The 26,728-nt window shown below is 42.2% G+C and overlaps 1 protein-coding gene across 2 annotated transcripts in view; it reads right to left on the reverse strand.

Moving 5' to 3' along the window:
• NRXN3 (neurexin 3) overlaps positions 1-26,728 on the reverse strand; it is a 1,560,739-nt gene that overhangs the window by 1,099,783 nt on the left and 434,228 nt on the right. The window contains exons 6-7 of one of the 2 annotated variants that reach the window (XM_089778404.1): positions 20,853-21,154; positions 13,977-14,138 (exon numbers count right to left, since the gene is read on the reverse strand). In XM_089778404.1, coding sequence (XP_089634530.1) covers positions 13,977-14,138; positions 20,853-21,154 — 464 coding nt within the window. Of the gene's footprint in view, positions 1-13,976; positions 14,139-20,852; positions 21,155-26,728 lie in introns of those variants that run through there. The other variant, XM_089778402.1, reaches the window with a different exon arrangement.

Raw genomic sequence — 26,728 nt, forward strand, 5'->3', positions numbered from 1 at the left:
GAATAATTTTGTTAGCATTTTTTGTGGAATTCACAAACGCCATATGCTTCGGGATCACTTAGCACTGAAACACAGCCACTTCTGCAGTGCAATTTAGCAGCAGTTTTACAGCTCTCCTCAGTTCAGTACAGGAAGTGATGAAGACTATCATATGTACCAGGAGGAGGATATGGGGAACCTATTTGGCTATGTCTGCACTGGCATGATTTTCCGAAAATGTTTTTAATAGAAAAGTTTTCCGTTAAAAGCATTTTCGGAAAAGTTAGATTGGCAGGATGCTTTTCTGCAAAAGCACTTTTTGCGGAAAAGTGTCCATGGCCAATCTAGACGCGCTTTTCCGCAAAAAAGCCCCGATCGCCATTTTCACGATCGGGGCTTTTTTGCGGGAAAACAGTACTGTGCTGTCTACGCTGGCCCTTTTGCGCAAAAGTCTTTCGGAAAAAGACTTTTGCCCGAACGGGAGCAGCATAGTATTTCCGGAAAAGCACTGACAATCTTACATGAGATCGTCAGTGCTTTTCCGGAAATTCAAGTGGCCAGTGTAGACAACTGGCAAGTTTTTCTGGAAAAGCTGCTGATTTTCCAGAAAAACTTGCCAGTCTAGAGACAGCCAAATTTGTGTTGGAATTTGGCAGGATTTTTACATCCTCCCCCATCACTGTGCCATTAATCACCACAAGAGGTCAAGGCAAATTAAAATTCTTAATCTTTATGTCTGTTCCAACAGCCAAGACTATTATCTAGGCCCCATCTATCCATTCCCATTACAGCAACCTCCTCTTCTGTGACCTCCCTGACACCCACATTGCTACTCTTCATTTCAAACAAAACACAGACACTAAAACCATTGCCACCCCTTGATCAGACCACAGTATTTTCTTTCCCTTCTCAATCCTTTCAGGGTATGTCTACACTACCACCCTAGTTCGAACTAGGGTGGTTAATGTAGGCAACCGGAGTTGCAAATGAAGCCCGGGAATTGAACTTCCCGGGCTTCATTTGCATGTTGCCGGGCGCCGCCATTTTTAAATGTCCGCTAGTTCGGACTCCGTGTCCCGCGGCTACACACGGCACGAACTAGGTAGTTTGGACTAGGCTTCCTATTCCAAACTACCGTTACTCCTCATGGAACGAGGTGTACTGGTAGCCGCGGGCACGGAGTCCGAACTAGCGGACATTTAAAAATGGCGGCGCCCGGCAACATGCAAATGAAGCCCGGGAAATTCAAATCCCGGGCTTCATTTGCAACTCCGGTTGCCTACATTAACCACCCTAGTTCGAACTAGGGTGGTAGTGTAGACATACCCCCACTCGTACTCAAAACGCAGACACTAAAATTGGAATCAAACTACAAAATGGGATTCCATTCTGAATCCCTTCCCTGGCTCCTTCACTTTTCCTACTGCACAACTTCAAACTTCTTAACTTCATCTATAAGACTCTAGATCCTTTCATCACTGCCTACATCTCAGACCTCCTCTTGTGCCTCCTTGATACCAGTTCTGATGCCCCCAGTTCTTCTACTTTTCACACAGCTGTATATAGACTTTTAAAACTATTAACTTGTGTGATGCTTTGTAATTATGTGGACAGGTACATGTACCATAGCTTGTAATCATATTTTTTGAAGCTACCCTTAGAAATAAGATGCATCTAATCCACTTGGGATTCTCCTGATATATACATAAACAAACAGCTGTCATTTAAGCTCAGGATAACATAATGAAAGTGACCATGTCAGTCACAAGCTCAAGCTAAGGTCACACTTTTATCTAATACAAACTGAATAGAGGGGCACTTAACTGAGCAAATTCAACAAAAGTAAGGGAGAACACCACAGGGAGCCTAAGAAAACAGCTGTAAGCAGGAGAGAAAAGCAATGTGATGGGTGCTCTTGGATTTGTGTTTGTGTGAAGAGTCTAGTTTAATACTACTGACAAGTACTTGGCTACTGAAGTCAAATTAAAACATTCTTACTGGCTATAAATCCTCAGATGCTATCATAAAAGTTTATTGACTGCATAAGCCCATGAAAGGTGCCATTAAACAAACTCTAGTTGGTGTCAGGTTGGCAGTCGGCCATAAAACTTTGCCAAAGAAATTCATGGAATGAATCATTTATACAAGGAGGACTCAAAAAGCCAAACCCATATAGATAGGACTAATGCTAGAATAAGAGGAGGAGATGCATTCCTGGACTCTCTTTCATCCTATGACTGCAAATCCATAGCCAAAAAACCAAACACAACTGACCAGGTTGAAGCAAAGCACAAATCAGTCCAAGTTTCCACCCCCCTCTCCTTAGCATATTGGCTCACCAACTTCACCCTCCATCAGGTGCATAGGAAAGGGAGTTGAGTTAATAGCAATTGGTGGAAAAGAAGTGAGGGACTGGTACAACATGTGGACATCAGTACTCTGAGTGGAATAGATGTCACACTTATGTTTGACTAGCTTTCTCTGTGAAACAGAGCCTTCAAGACTAGCCAACTGGGAGCCTGAAAAATAGAGAGGATAGTGCCAGTTAGCAAAGTCTTTCATGGTGAAGGCTAGACTTGTGTATGTTACCACAGCCAAGACCTGAACAGGAAACAGTATGTATCAGTAGGCCCTGGTTCTCTCTGCTGTCAAAATGGTGGCTCCTCCACTCTTAGCTATCCTGGAAGGAACTGGGAGAGGTAGTCTCAGCTGGAAATCAGTGTACAACCTTAACACTTAGGCAAGAGTCTCCTCAAAGTACTAAACCAGAGATGGAAAAGAGCTCTAACTTTCTACTCAGGCTCTAGGGTTCAGGATTCGTCCCTACGATGTGCTCTCCAGGGCTTTGTGAAGGACAGAATCAAAGCTCAATATTTCTACATATGTCATCAAAAGATCTCATTGGAAATCTAACCATTCCCATTAATTTCCATCGCAAAGTCTCTTTTCCACTCTGGAAGATCAAATTCCAAAAAACAGCAGCAAATCTTTCTCCATAGCTGGTCTGCGTTGCTGAGTTCTGGGCTCGAAACCTAGCAATGCACTTTGCAGAGTGGAAAACGAATACCGGCATCCAGCTGAGAAGTGTGGCAGAACAGGGCAGATATGATCAGCCTTTTAAAATCACTGGCTCCATTCCCTGCTGCTGCTGCTGCCTGATGATGGGGAGTGCATGCAAAAGCAGGATGTTTGCTTCACTCCTGTCCAAGCCAAGGCAGCATCCTATCTCCTGCTGGCATCTCACTGCACTCAACTGTGGTGAAAGAGGGAGCCTCAAGGGCAAGTGCTCCAGCCAGGATGTTCTGCCAAGGTTAACATTTCAAGGTAAGGAAATAGCCCTCTTTATTTTCCTCAGCAAGAGAAAAGGAAAGAATATACCCCCTCCCCATTATCCCAAAGCCTGCAGGTGCCAGCAATCCAAATAAATGTAGAGCAATTAACAGAATTAACACAGCTTTAAATAGCTTAGCTCACCAGATGCTGACTCCTAGCAGGGTTCTATAAAACGTAAAGTTATTACAGATTAAACCATTAATCATCTGTTCGGAGACTCGATCTGGATGCAAAACCCATTCCAATTAAAATGGCTAATAATCAAAAAAGGAGGAATGGATTTAATGGGCTCAATTATGCCATCCTCAAACCCCATTTTAAAGGCCAGCTTTCTTCCCCATCTCTTCCCTAAGTCTACAGTTCTCCCTCTTCTCTATTCTAGCATTACCACAGTGAAGTTGTGCTGCTGGGACCAAGTGCCACTCAAGCATGAAATAGTAATTAAGGCAGAATTCTTAGAGCCCCAGGATCCAAATCCATAGGAGGGCCCCATGATTAGGAATATGATACAATGATCCACTCCTTGTAGTGTGTGAGCACTAGCTCACACCATGAGCCCATTGGCTTCATGACTGGACAAACTGGACCATCCCCAATTTTATTTACCTGAAAGCAAAAACTAATCAGGAAGCTCTGGGAAGACTAGACATTCTTCTGCCCCTCTGGAAGACTACAAGAAGACAGTATTTAGACCTCCTTGCACATAAGGAGGAAGGAGAAGCCACCTAGAACCCTACACCATGTACAGACAATTCTGTCCCATCAAAGATGGGAAGAAAGGGTGACCTGTCCTGGAAGGATGCTTCTGTGCACAGCTATTCTGAAGCTCCAGGTTGGGTGATAGAGGAATATTATACACACCATATTCTCCTGACCTCTGTGTGAGGGACCAGCTGTATTATCCAAACAGTGCTTGAGACTGAGACCTGGAAGTCACAGGAAGACAAGAGCACCAGTAAATATTTCCCCCCCCCCGCTCCCCCCGGCCCCACCCCCACCCTGGAAACTGAACCTACCCTGACTCCCTTATCTCTCTATTATGGCAGGGAGGGCAAAAAGCACAAGACCGAGAACACAAGCTTGATATCTAAGTGACACAGTACCACTGCCCATACAGGTGCTCTACAACTTTAATACCCACACATCAGCTCAGCAATGACTAATACTTCCTATCATATCAGCTGTGTGCCTCTATTTATCCTTTTTGTTATATGCAATTCTTTACTATATGTAACTAAGGCATCCTGTTTTCCCTTTACTTCTAGTTCCTTGCTCTCTTGTATCCTCATGTGGTATCCTTTTCAGGTCCATTCTTGACACTTGTCTAAACCATCACAGCTGTTTCACTGGAATTTTCTGTGCCAGTGTTATTTTTTGCTCTGATTTCTCATCTCTTCATTTTCTGCCATTTTAAATTCTGAGTGTGTCTCTGAGGGTATGTCTACACTAGCCCCTAGTTTGAACTAGGGAGGCTAATGTAGGCATTCAAAGTTGCAAATTAAGCCCGGGGTTTAAATATCCCGGGCTTTATTTGCATCTTCCTGTCTGGGCGCCATTTTTAAATCCCCCTAGTCTGAACTAACTGCCCGCAGCTACATGCGGAATGAGGTGTAACATTTAACTTGAACTAAGGACTTAGTTCGAGTTAACGTTTGACTGCCGCGTGTAGCCGCAGGCAGTTAGTTCGGACTAGGGGGTTTTAAAAATGGCGCCCAGACGGGAAGATGCAAATCAAGCACAGGATATTTAAATCTCGGGCTTCATTTGCGACTTTGAATGCCTACATTAGCCTCCCTAGTTCGAACTAGGGGGCTAGTGTAGACATACCCTGAGCCACTTCATTTCTGTAAGATCTGTAAGATCATTACAGGCAAGATCTGTAAAGGAACTGGAGGACTACAACACAGGTCTGCAGAGCCAGTGACAGCTTATAGTCCCACAGTGCTACTGGGAGACGATAGAGCTAGATCCAAGGAGTGGTGAGGAGATTTGGTGTTGCAGGGAAGTACCACCAAAAGAGTCAAGAGTCAAGTGACAGAAATATGCATCCCTCTGATTGGCCCATGGAAGGCCATCCCTAGGGAGATCATGGCCCAGGACAAACTCTGCTTTGCCCCAAGGCCACACCCCACCTCTTCTGGCCCCACTCCATCATGGTCCTGCTCACAATCAGTCTCTTCCCCCAAGCTTCCACCTTGCCTCTTCCCATCCCTGCTCTGCCCCAGCTCCACCCCTTTCCCCAAGCCTTCGACCCCTCCTCTCCTGAGTGATTCCAGGAGCCAGTGGGGCAGAGCAGAGTTTGGGCCCTTGCATTCCTAGGCCTTGCATCTCCTGAAGCACAGGGGCCCCTAAAGCATGGGGGCTGGGGCGACCACCCCAAACTATCCAATGGACACTCTAGGCCCATGCACACTATTTAACCTAGATGGTGTCTTCAGAAAGTTGCTTGGGAAATTACATGGACTCTGGCTTGTTGTGACTTCAAACAACACCTTGCTTTTTTATCTGCAGTCTCTGATGCTAACCCTTGCCTCTTTATTTCAGCCTGCCATTCTCTCCGTGCTCTGGACTCTGACCAGGGCCTGACTGATGCTGACTCTTGCTTACTGTTCCCAACTGTAGTGCTTATTCTGCCCCCTGCTTGCTGACTACCACCTCGAGGCTCTCCTTGTCTTATGGAGATCAGCCCCAGTGTAATTGTTAAGCCAGGCTGCCTATGCCCAATCTCATACCTTCCATTTGTCAGCTTTCCTTGTACTTGAGAATTCAGACTTGCAAAGTTGCATCTGCATGACAATTGTTTCATATGCTAATTTTTGTTTATATTGAAATGTCTTTAGCCTTCCATATATTGGAGAGTTTTACAAAAGCAGCAGCTATTCTAGTTTTTCTTTTAATGTCATCCTCACAATTCCCATTTTTCACTACTATTCTTCCAAGGTATGCACATTTTTCCACTTGTTAGAATTGTCTGTCTCTAACTTTCATCTTAACCTCTTACTCTTGTTTTCCATTTGCCATAGTTTTTGCCTTCACACTGATCTTTGGTTTGAATTTCATACTTTCCTGGTCTACTTTGTCAGTAATTTCCTGTAAATCCTCCTTGGTCAATGCTATGAGAACAATATTGTCTAGGAATCTGAAGTTATTCATTGTTCTTCCACAGAACATAACTCCTCTTGTTTCATCTCCCAGAGCTAAAGCCATTACTGCTTCCTGTCCCAAGCTGAACAAATACAGATATCAGGGAAGTGCATGGAACACAACTGAATTTGTTACAACAGTTTTATAGACCTCAAACAGGCTTTTGACAGCATTTGGCAGAAAGGGTTATTGCAAGTCCTGACACTGTCTGGCAAGCCTAAAAAACTAATCAAGCTGATACACAACATTTACAGCAACTTGAAGAGTCTAGATAGAGCAGATAAGAAGCTCACAGAATGGTTCAGCAGAAACAATGAGAAGTCCTGTGGCACCTTAGGATATGTCCTCACTTCCTCCCTAGTTCGAGCTAGGGATGCAAATGTAGGTGACCGAAATTGCTAATGAAGCGGAGATTTAAATAACCCGCGCTTCATTAGCATGATCTCGCCGGCACGTTACTCTGCTCAATAGCTGATTCAAACCAGGCACTGTGCGCCGGGACACGTTAGTTCGAACCAAACCCCTTGATTCGCACTAACATTACTCCTCATTTTTTGAGTAACATAAATGCGAACCAAGGGGTTTGGCTCAAACTAACGCGTCCCGGTGCGCACTTCCTGGTTCTAATCAACTATTGAGCAGAGTAACGTGCCGACGAGATCATGCTAATGAAGCGTGGGATATTTAAATCCCCACTTCATTAGCAATTTTGGTCACCTACATTTGCATCCCTAGCTCAAACTAGGGAGTAAGTGTAGACGTACCCTTAGAGACTAACAGATTTATTAGGCCATAAGCTTTTGTGTATAAAACCCACTTCATCAGATGAAATGGAATGGAAGTAACAGAGACTTTGGAGGCCAGGGTGGCTGAACTGGAGGAGCTGAGGGAGGCAGAGAGGTACGTAGATGAGGCTTTCCAGGACACTGTAGAATTGTCCCACCTCCAGTCAGACAACCCCTGAGCTTTTAAGGAGGATGAAAGGCTCAGGGAAGGAGAGCAGTCAACGGGAGCAGAGGGAAACCTTCCCATAGTCGGGACCCTCCTTCCAGATGTTGGGGTATCCTCTCGCACTGAGGTTACCGCTCCGGGGGAGGGAACTCCAGTCAGTAGGAAAAGGCAGTTAGTAATGGGAGATTCAATCATTAGAAATGTAGATAGCTGGGTTTGCAATGACCGGGAGAACCGTATGGTGACTTGCCTGCCTGGTGCGAAGGTTGCGGATCTCTCGAGGCATCTAGATAGACTTATGTGTAGTGCTGGGGAGGAGCCGGTGGTTGTGGTACATGTAGGTACCAATGACATAGGGAAGGGTAGCAGAGACATCCTGGAGGCCAAACTTAGGCTGCTAGGAAAGAGATTTAAATCCAGGACCTCTACGGTGGCATTCTCAGAAATGCTTCCAGTTCCACGTACAGGGCCAGGTAGGCAGGCAGAGCGTCAGAGTCTCGATATGTGGATGAGACAATGGTATAGGGAGGAGGGGTTTAGCTTTATAAGGAACTGGAGAAACTTTTGGGACAGGAGGAGCCTATACAGGAAGGATGGGCTCCACCTGAACCATAGTGGATCCAGACTGCTGGCACTTACCATTAAAACATTAAAAGATCGCAGAGCAGTTTTTAAACTAAGAGATGGGGGAAAGCCGATTGGTGCGGAGGAGCATGAGGATCATACAGAGACGTCTCTTAGAGGAGAGTGTATTGATAAAGATTCTCTAGGTTTTAGTCAGGAGGAGAGGATGGAAGAGGATAAAGTATGGGCCAGATCAGACGAAAAACATTGACATAAAAAAGAATCTGACACATCAGAAAAGGGCAGACAAATAAACAGACACAAGTTTTTAAAGTGATTGTACACAAATGCTAGAAGTCTACAAAATAAGGTGGGTGAACTAGAGTGCCTCGTGTTAAAGGAAGATACTGATGTAATAGGCATCACACGAAATCTGGTGGAGTGAGGACTATTAATGGGACACAGTCATTCCAGGCTACAAAATATATCGGAAGGACAGAACAGGACGTGTGAGTGGGGGAGTGGCACTATATGTGAAAGAAAATTTGGAATCAAATGAAGTAAAAATCTTAAATGAATCAACATGTTCCATAGAATCACTATATATAGTAATTCCCTGTTCTAATAAGAATATAACAGTAGGGATCTATTATTGACCACCTGACCACGGCAGTAATAGAGACTAAGAAATCCTAAGGGAGATTAGAGATGCTATTAAAATAAAGAACTCAAAAACAGTGGGGGATTTCAACTATCCCCATATTGACTGAGCACATGTCACCTCAGGACGAGATGCAGAGACAAAATTTCTTGATACCTTAAATGACTGCTTCTTGGAGTAGCTAGTATAAGAACCCACAAAGGGAGAGGCAATTCTCGATTTAGTCCTGAGTGGCGCGCAGGATCTGGTCCAAGAGGTAACTATAACAGGACCGCTTGGAAATAGTGACCATAATATAACAACATTTAACATTCCTGTGGTGAGAAGAACACCTCAGCAGCCCAACACTGTGGCATTTAATTTCAAAAAGGGGAACTATGCAAAACTGAGGAGGTTAGTTAAACAGAAATTAAAAGGTACAGTGACAAAAGTAAAATCACTGCAAGCTGCATGGACACTTTTCAAAGATACCATAATAGAGGCCCAACTTAAATGAATACCCCAAATTAAAAAACATAGTAGAAGAACTAAAGAAGAGCCACCATGGCTTAACAACCATGTAAAAGAAGAAGTGAGAGATAAAAAGACATCCTTTAAAAAGTGGAAGACAAATCCTAGTGAGGTAAATAGAAAGGAGCATGAACACTGCCAAATTAAGTGTAAAAATGTAATAAGAAAAGCCAAAAAGGAGTTTGAAGAACAGCTAGCCAAAAACTATAAAGGTAATAACAAAATGTTTTTTAAGTACATCAGAAGCAGGAAGCCTGCTAAGCAACCAGTGGGGCCCTTGGACTATCGAGATGCAAAAGGAGCACTTAAAGATGATAAAGTCATTGTGGAGAAACTAAATCAATTCTTTGTTTCAGTCTTCACAGCTGAGGATGTTAGGGAGATTCCCAAACCTGACCCGTCCTTTGTAGGTGACAAATCTGAGGACGTGTCACAGACTGAAGTGTCCTTAGAGAAGGTTTTGGAATTAATTGATAAACTTCACAGTAACAGGTCACCAGGACCACATGGCATTCAGCCAAGAGTTCTGAAAGAACTCAAATGTGAAATTGCGGAACTATTAACTATGGTTTGTAACCTATCCTTTAAATCAGCTTCTGTATCCAATGACTAGAAGATAGCTAATGTAATGCCAATATTTAAAAAGGGCTCTAGAGGCGATCCTGGCAATTACAGACCAGTAAGTCTAACGTCAGTACTGGGCAAATTAGCTGAAACAATAGTAAAGAATAAAATTGTCAGACACATAGAAGAACATAATTTGTTGGGCAAAAGTCAACATGGTTTCTGTAAAGGGAAATCATGTCTTACTTATCTATTAGAGTTCTTTGAAGGGGTCAACAAACATATGGACAAGGGGGATCCAGTAGATACAGTGTACTTAGCTTTCCAGAAAGCCTTTGACAAGGTCCCTCACCAAAGGATCTTACGTACATTAAGTTGTCATGGGATAAGAGGGAAGATCTTTTCATGGACTGAGAACTGGTTAAAAGACAGGAAATGAAGGGTAGGAATAAATGGTAAATTTTCAGAATGGAGAGGGGTAACTAGTGGTGTTCCCCAAGGGTCAGTCCTAGGACCAATCCTATTCAACATATTTATAAATGATCTGGAGAAACGAGTAAACAGTGAGGTGGCAAAGTTTGCAGATGATACTAAACTGCTCAAGGTAGTTAAGACCAAAGCAGACTGTGAAGAACTTCAAAAAGATCTCACCAAACTAAGTGACTGGGCAACAAAATGGCAAATGAAATTTAATGTGGATAAATGTAAAGTAATGCACATTGGGAAAAATAACCCCAACTATACATATAATATGATGGGGGCTAATTTAGCTACAACTAATCAGGAAAGGGATCTTGGAGTCATCATGCATAGTTCTCTGAAAACATCCACGCAGTGTGCAGTGCAGTCAAAAAAGCAAATGGGATGTTAGGAATCATTTAAAAAGGGATAGAGAATAAGACAGAGAATATCTAATTGCCCTTATATAAATCCATGGTACGCCCACATCTTGAATACAGTGTACAAATGTGGTCTCATCTCAAAAAAGATATACTAGCATTAGAAAAGGTTCAGAGAAGGGCAACTAAAATGATTCAGGGTTTGGAACGGGTCCCATATAAGGAGAGATTAAAGAGACTGGGACTTTTCAGCTTAGAAAAGTGGAGACTAAGGGGGGATATGATAGAGGTATATAAAATCATGAGTGGTGTGGAGAGTGGAATAAGGAAAAGTTATTTACTTGTTCCCATAATATAAAAAAACTAGGGGCCACCAAATTAAACTAATGGGCAGCAGATTTAAAACAAATAAAAGGAAGTTCTTCTTCACACAGTGCATAGTTAATCTGTGGCACTCCTTGCCTGAGGAGGCTGTGAAGGCTAGGACTATAACAGGGTTTAAAAGAGAACTAGATAAATTCATGGGGGTTAAGTCCATAAATGGCTATTAGCCAGTATGGGTAAGGAATGGTGTCCCTAGCCTCTGTTTGCCAGAGGGTGGAGATGGATGGCAGGAGAGAGATCGCTTGATCACAGAATGGCCATCAGAGCAGCTGTGCTTTTTCCGATAGGGGTTTCTTGCACCAGAACCCCTCCAGAGCATCCACAACTGCCTTTCTTAACGAGACAGGTGCTATTTTCATGTGTGTCTAAGTGCAGCATATTTTGTGTACTACTAATATACAAATAACTAAAAAGCTGCTGGGGATTGTCTTGTCATTACTTTCTCTGCCCCATCTGTCTAAATAAGAGCCAAAAATGAACTTTAGTTGGAGATGTGGTGCTCAGTACCTATGAAAATCGGGCCTTAGGCTCTTTCTCGTACAAAGATATGGTGCCTGCCACAGAGAGATTACATTCTCATGCAGCAGGTGCACATTTATTTCCTGTAAAAGGTATAATCTAGACCAAATTTCCATTTCCAATGACCAATGCATATCTCCTTCAATTGATTGAGAAGATTAAGGCAGACATCAGTCACGTGCCCACAAAACTTAAAACAACAGAAAACTTCTTGAGAGTAGCCTATCTGACACTGCATGTGGCCCTTTTGTGACATGGCAGAGTTGTTAGGCAATTACAGAAGAGCACATGACCAGATATGTCCAGTATCATGATTTCTGCAAGATAACTCACCACTGTCATCCCTAAGGTGCAGTCTTGGTGCTGTGGGACCCTGCTGCATGTCTCAAATCACTCAGTTGAGTAGACCCTGCTCTGACTGCTTTAGGGACACAGCCAGCCTCACCTAGGCCCTGTTACTACCCAACACAACATCAGGTGCTGCTTACTTACCTAAACTGGGCTACCTGAGTGCTAACAGCAGACACCAGTGAATTTCCCAGTTTCACAGCCATGTATCCTCCTTTAGAGTATACACCCAAAATGATACCATCTTGTGTTGCACAAGGAACTGTACAGCATAAGCTCATATAGTTCATCCCTCCCTCAAAGTGGAGGGCAAATACAACAACCTCTGCCCCTTGAGCTAAGATTCCCTAGCACTTCACTCCAAATATACTGGCTTAGATAAAGCAAGTTTATTAATAACACAATATAAATTTTAAGTGATTATAAGCGATAGCAAACAGATCAAAGCAGAGTACCTAGTAAATAAATAAAAATGCAAATTATACTTAACATCCTGGAAGGACAGGATTTGAATTAACATTCTCTCATTCTGACTGGTGATACAAGCAGATTTGCAGATTCTCAAGGCACAAACAGCACTTGCTTTGAAGTTTGGGATCTCAACACCATTCCAAGTCCTTTGCCGTAGGAGCTTCCCTTAGATGTTTAGTTGTAGATGTCACTCCATCCCTTTATACAGCTTTAGCATGTAGTGGGAACCCTTTATTTCAAAAACAGTTCCCAGCCCTCTTTGTGAAAAAATACAGGCTCCCCAAATGGAATTCAGAGTAATATGGACTGATCACATGCCCTTGCAGAGTCATAGCAGCCATTATTTACAGGCTGGATGAAACATCCTCAGGAAGGCTCACCAGGTTCTCTTAAGGCCTACTGTTTTCCCTAATAGGTTCTTCACAAGCAGCTATTTAGACTGGAAGCATCTTGCCTAGTGCGTGTCAACCAGGTGTGACTATATGTGAAGTACAGATACATAGTCAATATTCATAAATTCAGATAAAAAATGACACATGCATACAAATAGAATAATCATATTCAGCCAATCATAACTTTTCCTATGGCAGCTTATATGCCCTATCTTGTAGAAAATACATCATAATTATGCCATAATCATATCATAATAATAGCACTATGAAGAATATGGGGTATAGTGCCATATTCCTCTACTTTAATCAGATCTGCTGATACTTGTAATATCCAAACTCAGAGGGCTCAGGAGCATCTCAGGCTGAAAACAAAACCAGACATACTATAGCAAGCATACAAGAAACCCATCCACAACACTTGATATTGCCCAGCTGCACGAAGACTTTGGTTAACCAGCAATTCTTATTAAGAACTTTATAAGAAGTTTGTCTAGGGAAGTTGATTCAATACCTATAATGTCTTTTATCAGGCAGCCTTCAATAACGTGACATGAATATTTATACACTGGGTCAAGAAACCATTGTCAAGATTCCTTTTACAATAGTTGTGACCAAAAAGTCAACATACACCAACAGTTACCACAGGATACTTGAATAGCTGCAGTGAGTCCTATTCCCAGCATAGAGAAATAACTGCACACATTCAGTTCCTTTCTGTGTAGAAGACTTTTGGCAAGTGCTAACTTTTTAAAGATCACCACTAGAGTACATAAACACTAGTCATTCTATTTTGCCTGTAATATTGTATTACTTTGTTCTTTACTATCACCACTTTGTTCTTCTTTTTGTTGCTACTGCTAGTCCTACCTTTGTGTGAATCTAGTCACTCAACAAGGACTCTGGATTTTCTGATGGCTATGATTTTCCTTTTTCACCACAGAAAATACTAGTTAGCAATGGAAAGCCATTTGCCTTGTTTTTCTGGATCCCAATGTCCACATGTGTTTACCACTGCTCTCAAGTAGCTGACCACATACAGAAGAACCTTATTGCCACAGACAGCTATTGGAAATCTTTCTGAAGCTCAGGCAACAGAGACCTGAGAGGTTTTTTTCAGAATCCAAGATCTAGGGCTCTGTCCCTAATGCCTTGTGTCTGGTTGACAGTCATGGTTGTCTGTGAATGCAATCACAGAGCAATTGCAGTATCAGGGTAAGATTCAGAACATGTGAGAGACATCCAGGGTGTAACAAAAGGCAGGAAACCACATTTTGGGGGAACAAAAACCAAAAAGCAGTTGTCTAAGAAGAAAATTACCTCTTTGAGGCAGCCCATGAAGTTGTTGCTAACCGGTGACCCAGGTAAATCTGCTGTACTGGGGCTCCCTCCTACATAGAAGAAGTCATCTGAACCCAGCATGGTGTAGTCCTCTTGTGTGTAGCCTGTGGTAGTGAGGATTCCATCCACAGAGATTGTCACCTGTTCAAGGGATATAATGGACAAAAAGAAATTCCCAGCAATGACCTTACAGTCCTGAGAATGGCAAGTTGCCTCCCCTATGTTTTATATGACTTTTATTAAGGTTTTGGTCAGGTTTGTTTGGGTTTTTTTAGTGCAGCCAAGTTCCATTTTCTGGTCTGCTTTGCCAACAACAGAAGCACTCCAGCTTCTATTCACCCCTGCATTGCTACCTTAGTGTTCCCAAGCCAAGCAGGCGTCCCAGCCACCAATATGCTCACTAAATCAGGCTAGAAAATGGAACTGTCCTCAGAAGAGATTGTTCGTCTTAGCTGATTTTATGATTAATTTGTATTTATAGTAATGATGAGTTACAGTCATTAGTAAAAAAACACTACTGAAGTCAAAGTTGATATTTTTGCTATTTATGGGTTTTTTTGCTCACGGCACACTGACAATCATGCATTCGGGGAGGGGTGGGGGGAAAGGATCTCACTTTCAATACATTATGGATGTGCATGCCATGGGCCTAAGGAGACACACGCCCACCACCCACCACCGCAAAAATTAAAGAAAAAAAACAAATTAAATGTAGAAACCACTGGCTGAATCATAGCCAACATAATAATAATATGAAAGGAAGAAATTAACAGAAACTAATAAAATAAAATCAACCACACACTAGCAAGTGTGAGAGGAGCAGAGAAGAGAAAGAGAGAAAATGCAAAGCGTGCACACACCACACTTTGACAGGCCCATGCCAATAAGATCTGGAGCCCAGAAAGAGAGAAAGAGAGAAAGAAAATCTATTCCACACTTGCATGCAATCATCAAAAATGAAAAACCAAACAGAAAACAAAATAATTATAAACCAAAAAAAAAGACCCCAAAATCCCAAGCCCCAAAACATATGGAAGGTGAAGCAGGGTCCAGAGAGGGAGGAGGGAAAGGAGGAAGTGAAACCGATGTGAGTTTTGTATAAAGGTTATTAGTGGTTAGAAAGGGATATGGAGGGAAAAAGATAGAGACCAACAAGAGGACGACAGGTCACCAGATGTGGACATGCCATGCAGAATGTGTAGTGAAACAAACAACCGGCTGAGCTCCTTTTGGGCATGGCAGGTAGAAGGTCAAAGAGAGAGAGAGAGCAGGAAAGAGAGAGAGAGAGAGAGAGATGGGGAGAAGTGGGAAGAAATAAGACAGCTCTGGCCAGCTTGCCTACAACAGCCGTTGTGACAACAAAAGGATGAGAGAAAAAGAGAGCCTTCACCACACAAACTAGAGGCCCTGCAATGGTTCTGAGCTTAAAACCTTTAAAGAGTCAAAAGCAGAAGAGAAAGCAAACAAAAAAGAAAAAGAAGAAAGGCTAAACTAAAAAGCAAAAGAGAAAAAATCATCAGAGTGAAAAGCAAAAAGAAAAAGGGAAGTGAAGAAACCAATGAAGGAAGTTACCAAAACCCATTTCCAGAACAGTTGTGTTTATTTTTGTTGTTTTGTTTGTTTTTTCTTAAATAAAAAATAAAAAAAATAGGATAAAAGGTGTTCACAATAAAATCAAAAAAAGAAAATCAAAATAGGAAGTAAATATAACGGTGAAGGGGGAAAAAGGAGAGTAAAGGGAGGAAAAGGCGGGTAACACACGGCAAACCCAAAAAAAGAGACAATAAGAATGATATCTACCAGACAATGTAGTTTGTTTACCATAGCGTGTCCAATGCCTGAGTGCTTTGCGGAAAAGGGGGAAGAAAGGAAATTAAAAATCGTGAACAGAACGATTGTTAATTAAAATAACTAAAAGCAAAGATGAGTCGTTAGGGTGTTAGTACATTAGTCGGTTAGTAAAAATGACACATTGCATGAATGGTCTAGTGTTAGTCTTTCAAAAAAAGGCGTGGGGCGCCTGACACACACAGAGTGAGAGAGGACAATATGACCAGGAATCTGTGGGAAACCATGCCTCCTAGATTGTAAAGAAGAAGGGAGCTGTCTACTCTCCCGGACTCCAACCCATATGTATATTAGGACCACTCATCCAGAAATGGATTAAAATTAAAATTGTGCAATACTTACTTGTGAAAAGCCCGTCAGGGCCCAACAACTGCCTTTTCCCCAAAGTTACACACACCACCCTCTTCCTTCAAGAGAGACCCCACCACAGTATTTCCTCTCAGCCACTCCCATCTCTCATTCTCTGTCTCTCTTCTGCTACCCTAAAGTATTGTGAAATTATCCTGAACAAGGAACAATCTCCCTTGGCTAGAGGCTGTTGACTGAGGATGAGCCCAAAGCCCTGGGGCTGTCCGTCCAGTCCCTTGATTTGCAGATTTCCGTAGAACAGCCGAATTCATAACTCTCAGGAAAGACATACAAAACACGTGTTTGGATTGCCAGTGTACATCAGTAGCTCACCTGTGTCACGTGGGGTGCAGGAGATAAACCCACCTTACCGATGAAGAAATTGCCTGTGTCAGACATTTGAGGTGGGAAGGGTAAAAGGTTGACAGTATTTAGCATGTCTCTTGTTGTCTCTAAGGCTACATCTCCATTATTAGATGGCCCCATCCTGCGTAGGTCTCAGGCTTGCAGGCTTGGCCTCCACTACCCAGCTAACTGCTGGTAATGGAATAAAACTTAGGGGAACCAGATCATAAAGTCATCAGTAACACCCAGTTATTCAGTGGAACTTTGGGGTTGTTTTTAAATTTCCTCTAGAAGCATGAAGAAGTCAACTAGGTTATCTGTACATTTGTTTACAGCTGAGGAACCAAGGCTTCTGTGGTGGAATCTCTGCAGCATGGCCACCTTAGTTGTTAATGCACAGGTGCAGCCAGTTGAGACTACATAGTCCAAGATCCAGTGCTCCATCCTAGTCCAAAAAGGCAAACACAGATCCAAAAATACATACCATGTGATCTGTCCTACTTCCTACAATATTGACTTTTAGGGCATTTTTGAGAGTCCTGGATTGATTTAGGAGACCGATTTGCTTGGAGGAAATTGTGCAGAATTGCAATACAGTATCATCATGTCCCAATTCCATTTTATTTGTTCTTATAGAATGCATAATAATACTACTTTGCACTGAGTGCTTTCTGTCTAATTATTGAAAAATACTTTGAAACTTTCATGAAATAAGCTTTATATCTGCTTGAAGACAGATCATTATTATTATCCTCATTTTACAGATGAGTAAACTGAGGCCCGGACAAGGGATGTGACTCACCCAAGTCACTCAGGGTATGTCTACACTACCCCGCTAGTTCGAACTAGCGGGGTAATGTATGCATACCGCACTTGCTAATGAAGCCCGGGATTTGAATTTCCCAGGCTTCATTAGCATAAGCGGGGAGCCGCCATTTTTAAATCCCCGCTGCTTCGAACCCCGTGTAGCGCGGCTACACGGGGCTCGAACTAGGTAGTTCGGACTAGGGTGCCTATTCCAAACTACCGCTACACCTCGTTTCACGAGGAGTAACGGTAGTTCGGAATAGGACCCTAGTCCGAACTACCTAGTTCGAGTCCCGTGTAGCCGCGCTACACGGGGTTCGAAGCAGCGGGGATTTAAAAATGGCGGCTCCCCGCTTATGCTAATGAAGCCCGGGAAATTCAAATCCCGGGCTTCATTAGCAAGTGCGGTATGCATACATTACCCCGCTAGTTCGAACTAGCGGGGTAGTGTAGACATACCCACAGTGAGTCAGTGGCAGAACTGCAGATAAAACCCAGGAATCCTGATTCCCAAGCTCTTGTTCTGTCCACTAGAGGACACTGCCCCCATGCATGTTCTGAAAGTACTGGTGAAAGATAAGTACAATCCTGCCCCTACTACACATTTCCAAAAGACAAAACCCAAGGATCTGTGTTAACTATAATAGAAAGAAGATAAATAAAAAGATTTACATTGACATTGCCCAAGGGAAATTCTGTGTTCACCCTGTCTCTCTCTGAAGAGATTAACTGTGGCATTAGTCATTCGTCTAAGAAAACAAAGGACTTGCTATCGTCATGGCTTAACTACAAAACACATAATGGCCCATCAGAAGTACTGAGCAAAGCCTCCCATGCATATTGGAAATTCTGATCTAATTTCCAGGAACATGATCAAAAATACTTTTAAAATGGCGTAATTTAAGATGTGGATTATATTATTGGATTTTCACAAGTCTTGTTTAAAAAAAACTTCATTTGTTTTTTGGCAAATGTATTTCTCTCCACTGTAAGCATTTTCAGTCAAAAATGAGGGGACACTGGAGGAGTTTCTTATAAATACTAAGGGCACATCTACTCTAAAGGGGAAGGATAACTTAAGATACGCGACTCCAGCTAAGTTAATTAAGTAGCTGGAGTCAATGTATCTTAAATCACCATCCATACAGCAGGAGGTTAATGGGAGCAAACGTTCTGTTGGCTTCCCTTACTCCTCCTGAGGAGCAGAAGTACTGGTGCTGATGGGAGTATCTTTGTGCTTTTTTTTTTTTTTTTTTTTTTTTTTAAAGAGTCTGGTCTCTCTGATGGTTTGGAAAAAAAAAAAAAGAAAAAGAAACAACCCTGCTATAACATCCCAGCTACTTGGCAATCAAGCAGGATCCTCTTAGTATTCAGGACCAAACCAAACCACAATGTTGTGAACAGACAAAATAGGATATAGAGAGTATAATGTACAATTCCAGGTGCTCTCTCACCTGCTTTCTATTAGTGACGTGAACATGCCGATGCTCTAACTCAAGCCAAAAAGACCTAGTCTGGTTTAGATTCAAATTGTGTACTCAGAAAATAAATAAAAAGATGTTAGCTAGAATGGTATTTTTTAAATTTATAATTTATTACTTATTTATCATTCCAACTGCCAAACCTCCCCATCCCTACTTCCTCAAGATCTAACCTGCCAAGGCAAGCAACAAGAATGGCCTTTACATCCAGAAGATCTTTGATGCTGAAAACTGATTTCCCAGAAGAATAATAAGTACCATTAGCTAAAATGGTCTATTAACCAGAGAAAGACATTCAGAAGGCAGCCGCCCTAAAAACATCTAAAAATAAACAAAATAGAACCAATAAATAAAGTGATACATTCCAGACTGATAGCTCTCAGACAGTTGCTATAGCTCCCTCTGCTGGACCAAGGGGAATATTTTAATGAAACAGGACTGTTAAACCTGTCCACTGAATGAGGAATTAAATTTGTATCTGAATGTGAAATAATGGAACTAGACAAATTTTGACTTCATGTTGCCTGTAATTTAGAATAGAATTTGGCCCAAGTGACTATAATCCTCCAGTTTACATACAGACGTGTTGACTATGTAAAGTATGGATATGTATAAACATAGCAATTGCTGTGCTACATTAGAAAACTCTTTTTAGTCTATCTCCCACAATGGATATTTCAATAGAAGATGTAAAATCCCCCAAATGGGCAATTATGCACTAACACACTAATGGGTGAAAATTCTTCCAAATGTAGGCTCTGGCTGGTTTATGCTATGAAGCAAGAGGATATCCCAAATACATTGTTATCTTAGTTAGTGTAAATGTTCCTAAAAGGCTGCTTTCTCAGCTAGTGAAGTTATGTAAACTAGAATAACTCTGTAAACAGTCACATCAACAAGCAAATGGACAGATCGCATTGATAATATAAACTAATTTAAAAATCTCAGTTTGCAAGCTGTTTACACAGTGTTTACCAATCAATAAGACACTAAACAGTTAATATTCATACTGTAAGCCTCATTTTTCATGCAGTGGATGGGCATAAGTGACTTGATCTATTCACCAGCTTTCAGAGCAATGTTAATTAATTTTACCTTATCTATTTATGCACATATTTAGATTTCATGAGTGAGTTTCAATATTTTAAGGCTAGCAGACTACCAAAGACATCACCTGATGGAGCAGTCTATTTAGAAAACTGACAGGTAGAGTTGTAAAATTACAGTGGCAAATCAGATAAAGCCATTCTGAAGAGGCTTGTTTGTGGTTTATTTCTTTGTTTTCTTTTTTGGTCCTTCAGTTTTTCCAGTACTCCCAGACAACAGAAGAGTCTCATCAGCAGAGACACACGCAGTAAAGTAGACCACAAGAACAGAAAAAAAAATAGAAAAGAATAGAGAAACAAGGAGATTTGGAAAGACTCCAGCCAATTAACTTCCAAGCTACAAAGTTAAAATAACCACATACACAGATGCACACACAGAAAGAAAAGAAAAAAGTAAAGGAAGAAACAAGGACTTTAAGAATTAGAATTATGACATCATGGCAATGGTTAAATCAATTAACTAAACATAAAGAAGACAAAGGGTGGAGGGCTAAAGAATCAGCTGCGGAAAGAAAAACCCACTCTCTGTTCCCACAAAATTTAAATATAACAAGAATATTACTGATAAGATTGAAATGTAATTAAGGACATAATAAAATTAAAAAAAAGTGAAAAGGAAAAGGGAAATGAAAGTAAAGTAAAGTCACAAGTTTTATTAGTAAATCAAACTGGAGAAAGAAGCAGACAAAATTAATAAGTGGAAATGGAGCTATCACAACCGGGCTACTTTCCCATTGGCTACTGGTATTTCATTGTCCTTTGGATAATTGAGAGACATCCAGGAAAGTAAAAATCCTTTAATGTACCTCCCTTCTCTCTCCCCCCCCCCAGCATTCCCATTTCTCCATCACCTGCCCTCATGTCTGCCCAGATAACACTAGAGAGAAGCCTTCCTGGCATTCTCACTCCTTCACCATTACCTGCCGCAGGTTGCGTGTCACTTTAACGTCATGCCAGGCGTTGTCATTGAATTTGCCATTGACAGGCTCCACAATGGCCTCAAAGGCCCCGGACCCCAGGTTAATGACCAAGGAGACCGCGCCGTCTTTCAGAGCCAGGTTGACGTAATCAGCTGACTTGCCCGTGTGGAGGATGAGCCCATTACGTTGCCATGTCTTGAAGGAAAGGGTGATCTCATCACTGCTGCTCTGAATGGGGTTCTGGGACAGGTCGTAGCAAAGGTACTCTGAGCCACGGAAGGTGGCCACGTTTTCGTCTCTTGCTGAAAAAGAAGAATCAGAGAGATCTGGTTAGTATTTTCCTTGCTAAAATCATTATGAAACTCTTCAAAAATCTCATGGCTTTCTTTGTGTTCTGTTGTCCCTCTGGACTGTGCTGTCTCTAATGTGGTGTGGCTACTAGCGGGCCCAACTGGAGGATCCTCAGTCCCTGTTAAAATCAACATATTGGCTCAACTTCCACTGCAGAGGGAAACGTTTCCATGGAAGACATGTGAAGTGGCCAGAAGAAAGTAAGTGTTAAGACTTACAATTGTGCTACAGTTGAATTTACATGTTTACCAAGAGCATAAGGGAGTGACCTACGACATAATTCTACGTAACCATCACATCACCACCTGCCCAAAAAGTTTCCAAAAGGAGAAAAAATGCCACTGGCTAATATTATATTGGTAATGCTATGCCTTACACCTGCCTGAAGTTCTGGGGGGAATGTATGTAAGATGGTATTGAATCTAACTCTGGTTGATTTGTCCCTTTGTTCCAGGTGAATGAACACACTGAAAGGTGAAAATGAGTCATCTCTTCTTCAGGTTCTCTCCTTTGACAATCAAAGGAAAACCAGTTTAGAACAGTGACACTCATGTGAAATGGACAGGACAGTGGTAAACTCTTCTAGGTACTTGTAACTGCAGTACATAGCACAGACATGTGCCTGTTGAACAACATTAATCAGAGAATCGTTAATAGGCAGATGTATCTTTTTGCAGAGCAAAAATAAAACAGGGACTTGCCTGTAGCACACAACAAGGTTTCTCTTTCCTTGCAAAAAACCAAAACTATGTACAGTACACTAAGGCACATCCAGCAAACTCATTTCCTATGGTGACTGGAGTTTGCATTTTAACTCTGCTCTGCAGAGAGTAAAGTAGGGTTCCCACATTTATAATTGCTGATAACCCAGACCTCTGAGGCTCTGTCCCCTGCCCCTGCCTCTTCCCCCAAAACCTTGATCCTGCCCCTGCTCTACCTCTTTCCTAAAGGCTCTGTCCCCATCACTTGCTCTTCTCCTCTCCTCCCCGCACTGCATGTTGGATCATCTCCACCTTCCTCTCCCACCCCAGCTGGGCTCCCTCTGCTCCGGGGCTGATATGGGAGCTGCTGCAGGCTGACAAAGAGCCTGCCTGCATGTAGGAAACAGCCCTGACTGGGGCATGTTAATGACTTGATGTGTCCCCTCACACTATGCTAATTGGGCTTTATCCTGTGAGTACAGTTAGTATATCTGACTAGACACCGCCAAGTCCCCTTTTCAACCAGACGTTCAAGTAAAAACCGGGTCACACTGAATGGCACCTGGACACAGTAGTCAAAAACTGGAATGCCCAGGAAAGAATGACAGATGGAAACCCTAAACAACTTGCCAACATATGAATCCAACATACAACCTAGATGCCTTTCACACTACCAATTCTCTGTCTCCTGCAATCCTCCAGAAATATATTTTTCTTCTTCTTCGTTTAATTATCTAGCAGAGTTGGATATAAAGGAAGTGTTGTGCTTTAACAAATACATATAAACTGGAGTGTACTGTGTGTTAGGTGGTTTCACATGGATAATTAACTGGTTTTTACAAACTGTTCTTTACCCATTAGGGTTTTTTTCTTGAACAATAACTAAATCAATTTTCTTGAAAGATTTCTCACAGGTTTTCATTCATCACTAAAGCAGCCAAACCCAGTGATATTCACATTGCAGCACATAACACACTCAGATGTGACTGGACAGTCAACCACACAACTTGACTCAAGTAAGTGGGGGTGGGAGGAGTACAAGATATGGGTTGTGAAGCTTGCAGAAGAGCTGAGAGTGAGTAGCACATTCTAAACAGGCCATTTGGGGTGCTAATCCAAGTACCATGGCCCCTCACATTATCAGTACAGTAGCATCTTGTTGAATCCCACCCATAAATAGAAGGCTGAATATGGAATTACTGAATGGCACGATCAAACAATGTGCACTTACTTACATTTTCTATTGCATAAAGCAGGTACCCATGCTATTGCTACTCTAACATTTTGTGTTACTTAATCCAAAAAAAGATTCACCAAAGCCCCTTAATAAGAGACCGAGGGAAAGGAAAGTTTCTTACTTTATTATAATTGAAGTTCTGGATATGTGGTTCTTAAATGTATCCACTGTGGGACACTCATGCACTCCATGCGTTTGAGACTGGAGAATTCCTGTGAGTGTCTGTTGGGCAGTGTCTAACCATGCTCTCCTCATAAAGAGCATAAGGAAGGGGCAGGTTGACTCTCTGCCATTCCTTCTCTACCACAAATCTTGTCATTGGTCAAAGCTGAGGGGAAGGAGGGAAAGTAGTGAAATACAGACAGGGACCACACATCTTGAAGCACACCAGTTACAATTAGGTAAGCAATTTCTTCTGGTGCTGGTCCCTGATACCAGTTTTCAGGTATCTGAAAGGGTGTCATAAGGAGGAGAGAGAAAACTTGTTCATCTTGGCCTCTGAGGATAGAACAAGAAGCAATGAGTTTAAACTTCAACAAGGGAGGGTTAGGTTGGTGGGAGAATGTCAATGCTCATCACACACTTAGGCTGTGTCAACACTGCACCCCTTTTCTGAAAAAGGGATGCAGATGAGACAAGTTGGAATTGCAAATGAAGCGGGGGATTTAAATATCCCCCCGCTTCATTTGTATAAACATGACTGCCGCTTTTTTCCGGCTCGGGGCTTTGCCAGAAAAAAGCGCCAGTCTAGACGGGGATCTTTCGGAAAATAAAACCTTTTCCAAAAGGTCTCTTATTCCTGATTTTAAGAGGAATAAGGGACCTTTTGGAAAAGACTTTATTTTCCGAAAGATCCCGTCTAGACTGGCGCTTTTTTCTGGCAAAGCCCCGAGCCGGAAAAAAGTGGCAGCCATGTTTATACAAATGAAGCGGGGGATATTTAAATCCCCCGCTTCATTTGCAATTCCGACTTGTCTCATCTGCATCCCTTTTCCGGAAAACGGGTGCAGTGTAGACACAGACATAGGCTATGTCTACACCACAAGATAATTTCAAAATAACTTACTTTGAACTAACTCCCAAAATAACTATTTCAAAATAAGCTTATTCCTCATCACAAGCAGAAGTTATTATTTCAAAATAAACAAGCTCATTATTTTGAAATAAAAGGCTTGGTAGTGTGGACGCTTACCTTGTTATTTTGAAATAATTCCCCAGTTTAGACACGCCCTAAGGGAATGAACTAAATCCTCACTAAAAGCCCTAGGGTTTTGGGGAAAAACACAGGTGAGTGAATTGTCTGGTTCATGTGAAATTCCAAAACTATCTTAGGGATGAATTTTGGGTGTAATCATAGTGAGACCTTTGCTTTATGAAACATTGTTTATGGTGTATCAGTAACTAAGGCCCCAAGTTCATTTACCCTTCTGGGCAAGATGACAGCAGTGAGGGAGGTGACTTCACTTACTGGTGAGACATGGAACACATAGCTAGGAGCTGAAAGGGTTCCCTAATGAGTCCTGAAAGCATTACATTAGGATCCCATTAAGATGCTGATAAGGTCCTTCAAGAACCTAGCTGTTATCAAGTGGGTAAAGATGAAATAACTTTCTCTTGGTGAGTGACACCTAATGATCACTGCTAGGGGAACCCATAGCAAGCTATGGCAAATCCCTGTTGTCTTGTATTTTCTAATAATCCAGCATCTATTGTCTCTGGAGAGGTATCTTAAGCTGGGCTCAGACAGAGAAATGTTTCCCCTTGGCTCTAACATTTTCTGGTGGCATCATTTCTGCTATAATTAAGACTGATGAGCACAGCATCAGAACAGGAGTGTTCTAGGCGTAACACCCATCCAAATACCAAACCATGAGATGAAAAGCATTGGGGTTGAGTTACCTGACCCTGCCATTTTTCTGGAACAAGAGATTCAGAAAGGTCCAAATGCCAATAGATAGATAGGATGGCACTGGCTGGAGACCTGGAAACCAGGACTGCCTGAGCTATCTGGGGTCAATGAGGATAGCTTGCGTCCTGATGAGTTGAATCTTCCATAAAACCTGAAGTATCAGAATGGGAGAGAATGGAATGTGCCTCTTCCTGCTTGATAACATAAAAATGGCAGTTATGTTGTCAGATGTTAGGACATGCTGGGTTAATGTGAATGGAAGGAATGCTTTGCAAGCTTCTCCTACTGCTCTTATTTCCAGAAGACTAGTATGCGTTCTGTCTTCCTGAGGAGTCCAAGTGTTTTGCGTTGTATAATCATCCATGTGGGCTCTCCAGCCTATCAGTGAGATGTCTGTAATTACTGTCTTGTCAGGTGTGAAAGAGAACTACATGCATACATATAATTACACTAAAGAGGTCATGCATATATTATTCAGAGCCAAGATTGCAGGTAAAGGAGACTGAGTGTGAAGAATGGTGTCACATAAGTACATAGCACCATAAGAAGTGTAAGGAACAGCCAAACTCACATAATCAGGGTTATGGGGTTGTTAGAAGACATTTAGGGGCAAATTAGAGCTAAAAATACCACAGAATACTGAGAGCTAGGACTGATGGTTGTAAACAAATTTTATGGGACCATGGAAAACTTGACCATGTTGGAGGCAAAGGAGGAGCAAGGGGAGAGTTAAAATGGTTGTTGTTCTCTTTCTCACCTGCTAATGATGTTATTTGGTTCCCTAAACTGCTGGAGTGTTATCTGTTAACCCCCTATCCCTTGCCTGAGTGAGTGCAAAAGAATGTCTGAGATAAACAGCAGGAGTATACAGCAATGCATACGGCCCCCAGCAGGGAGTGCACACAGCCCCAAGAGGCCCAGAGACTCAGAGGCTGCATGTGGCTGATCCTTAAAGGAGAGAGGAACAGAGACTCAGTGGGTTGACCATCGAGTGGAGCCTCCCAGAACGCCCTCTGCATGCATCACCTGGCCAGCGGACCAGCTTAGGCGTCAACTTGGGAAGATCAAACAACATGAACTGCCTTCTGCTCGCCTTATCATCCTGCCTGGGACTGTAAGTGTGGTTGAGTGTATGAGTGAGATTCCCCTTCCTTCCCAGTTTTAACTGAATAAACAAACCCTTTACACTCCTATGTGGTGATCCCCTCTCGTTTGTTTTTATAGCAGTTGCAATCCACATCCCCTTGCAACAGGCCACACCCATGATAAGTGGACATCTGGCTAACTAAAATCATGCTGAACCACAGATGTTGCTAGACCAGAGCGTGCTGGATTAGAGAGGTTCAACCTGTACTAGAACTATTAGAATGCACATGGTGTGAAATCTGTCAGTGGGGAGGTAGGCCCTCATCCTGATTTAATCTAGTGTCACTCCTATAAATGTATGGTCTGTGTTGGAGACCATAAATAAATTATTTGAAAACAGATTTCTCCATGTTCATACAGATTCCCAGAGAAGCAAAAAGTTAAGCCAGGCAGTTGATGTTATAGCTTTGAGGCAAGATCTACTAGTCAAAAGCCAGTAGTCCAAGTACAGAAAGATAGTGAACTGGCTTGTCTGAGCTGAGAACACTTTTGTGAGGAGTCTGGAAGCTATAGCTAACCCAAATGGGAGCAC

The sequence above is a fragment of the Pelodiscus sinensis genome, chromosome 5 (genome assembly GCF_052426305.1).
Source record: "Pelodiscus sinensis isolate ZL-2025 chromosome 5, ASM5242630v1, whole genome shotgun sequence".
Lineage (NCBI taxonomy): Eukaryota > Metazoa > Chordata > Testudines > Trionychidae > Pelodiscus > Pelodiscus sinensis.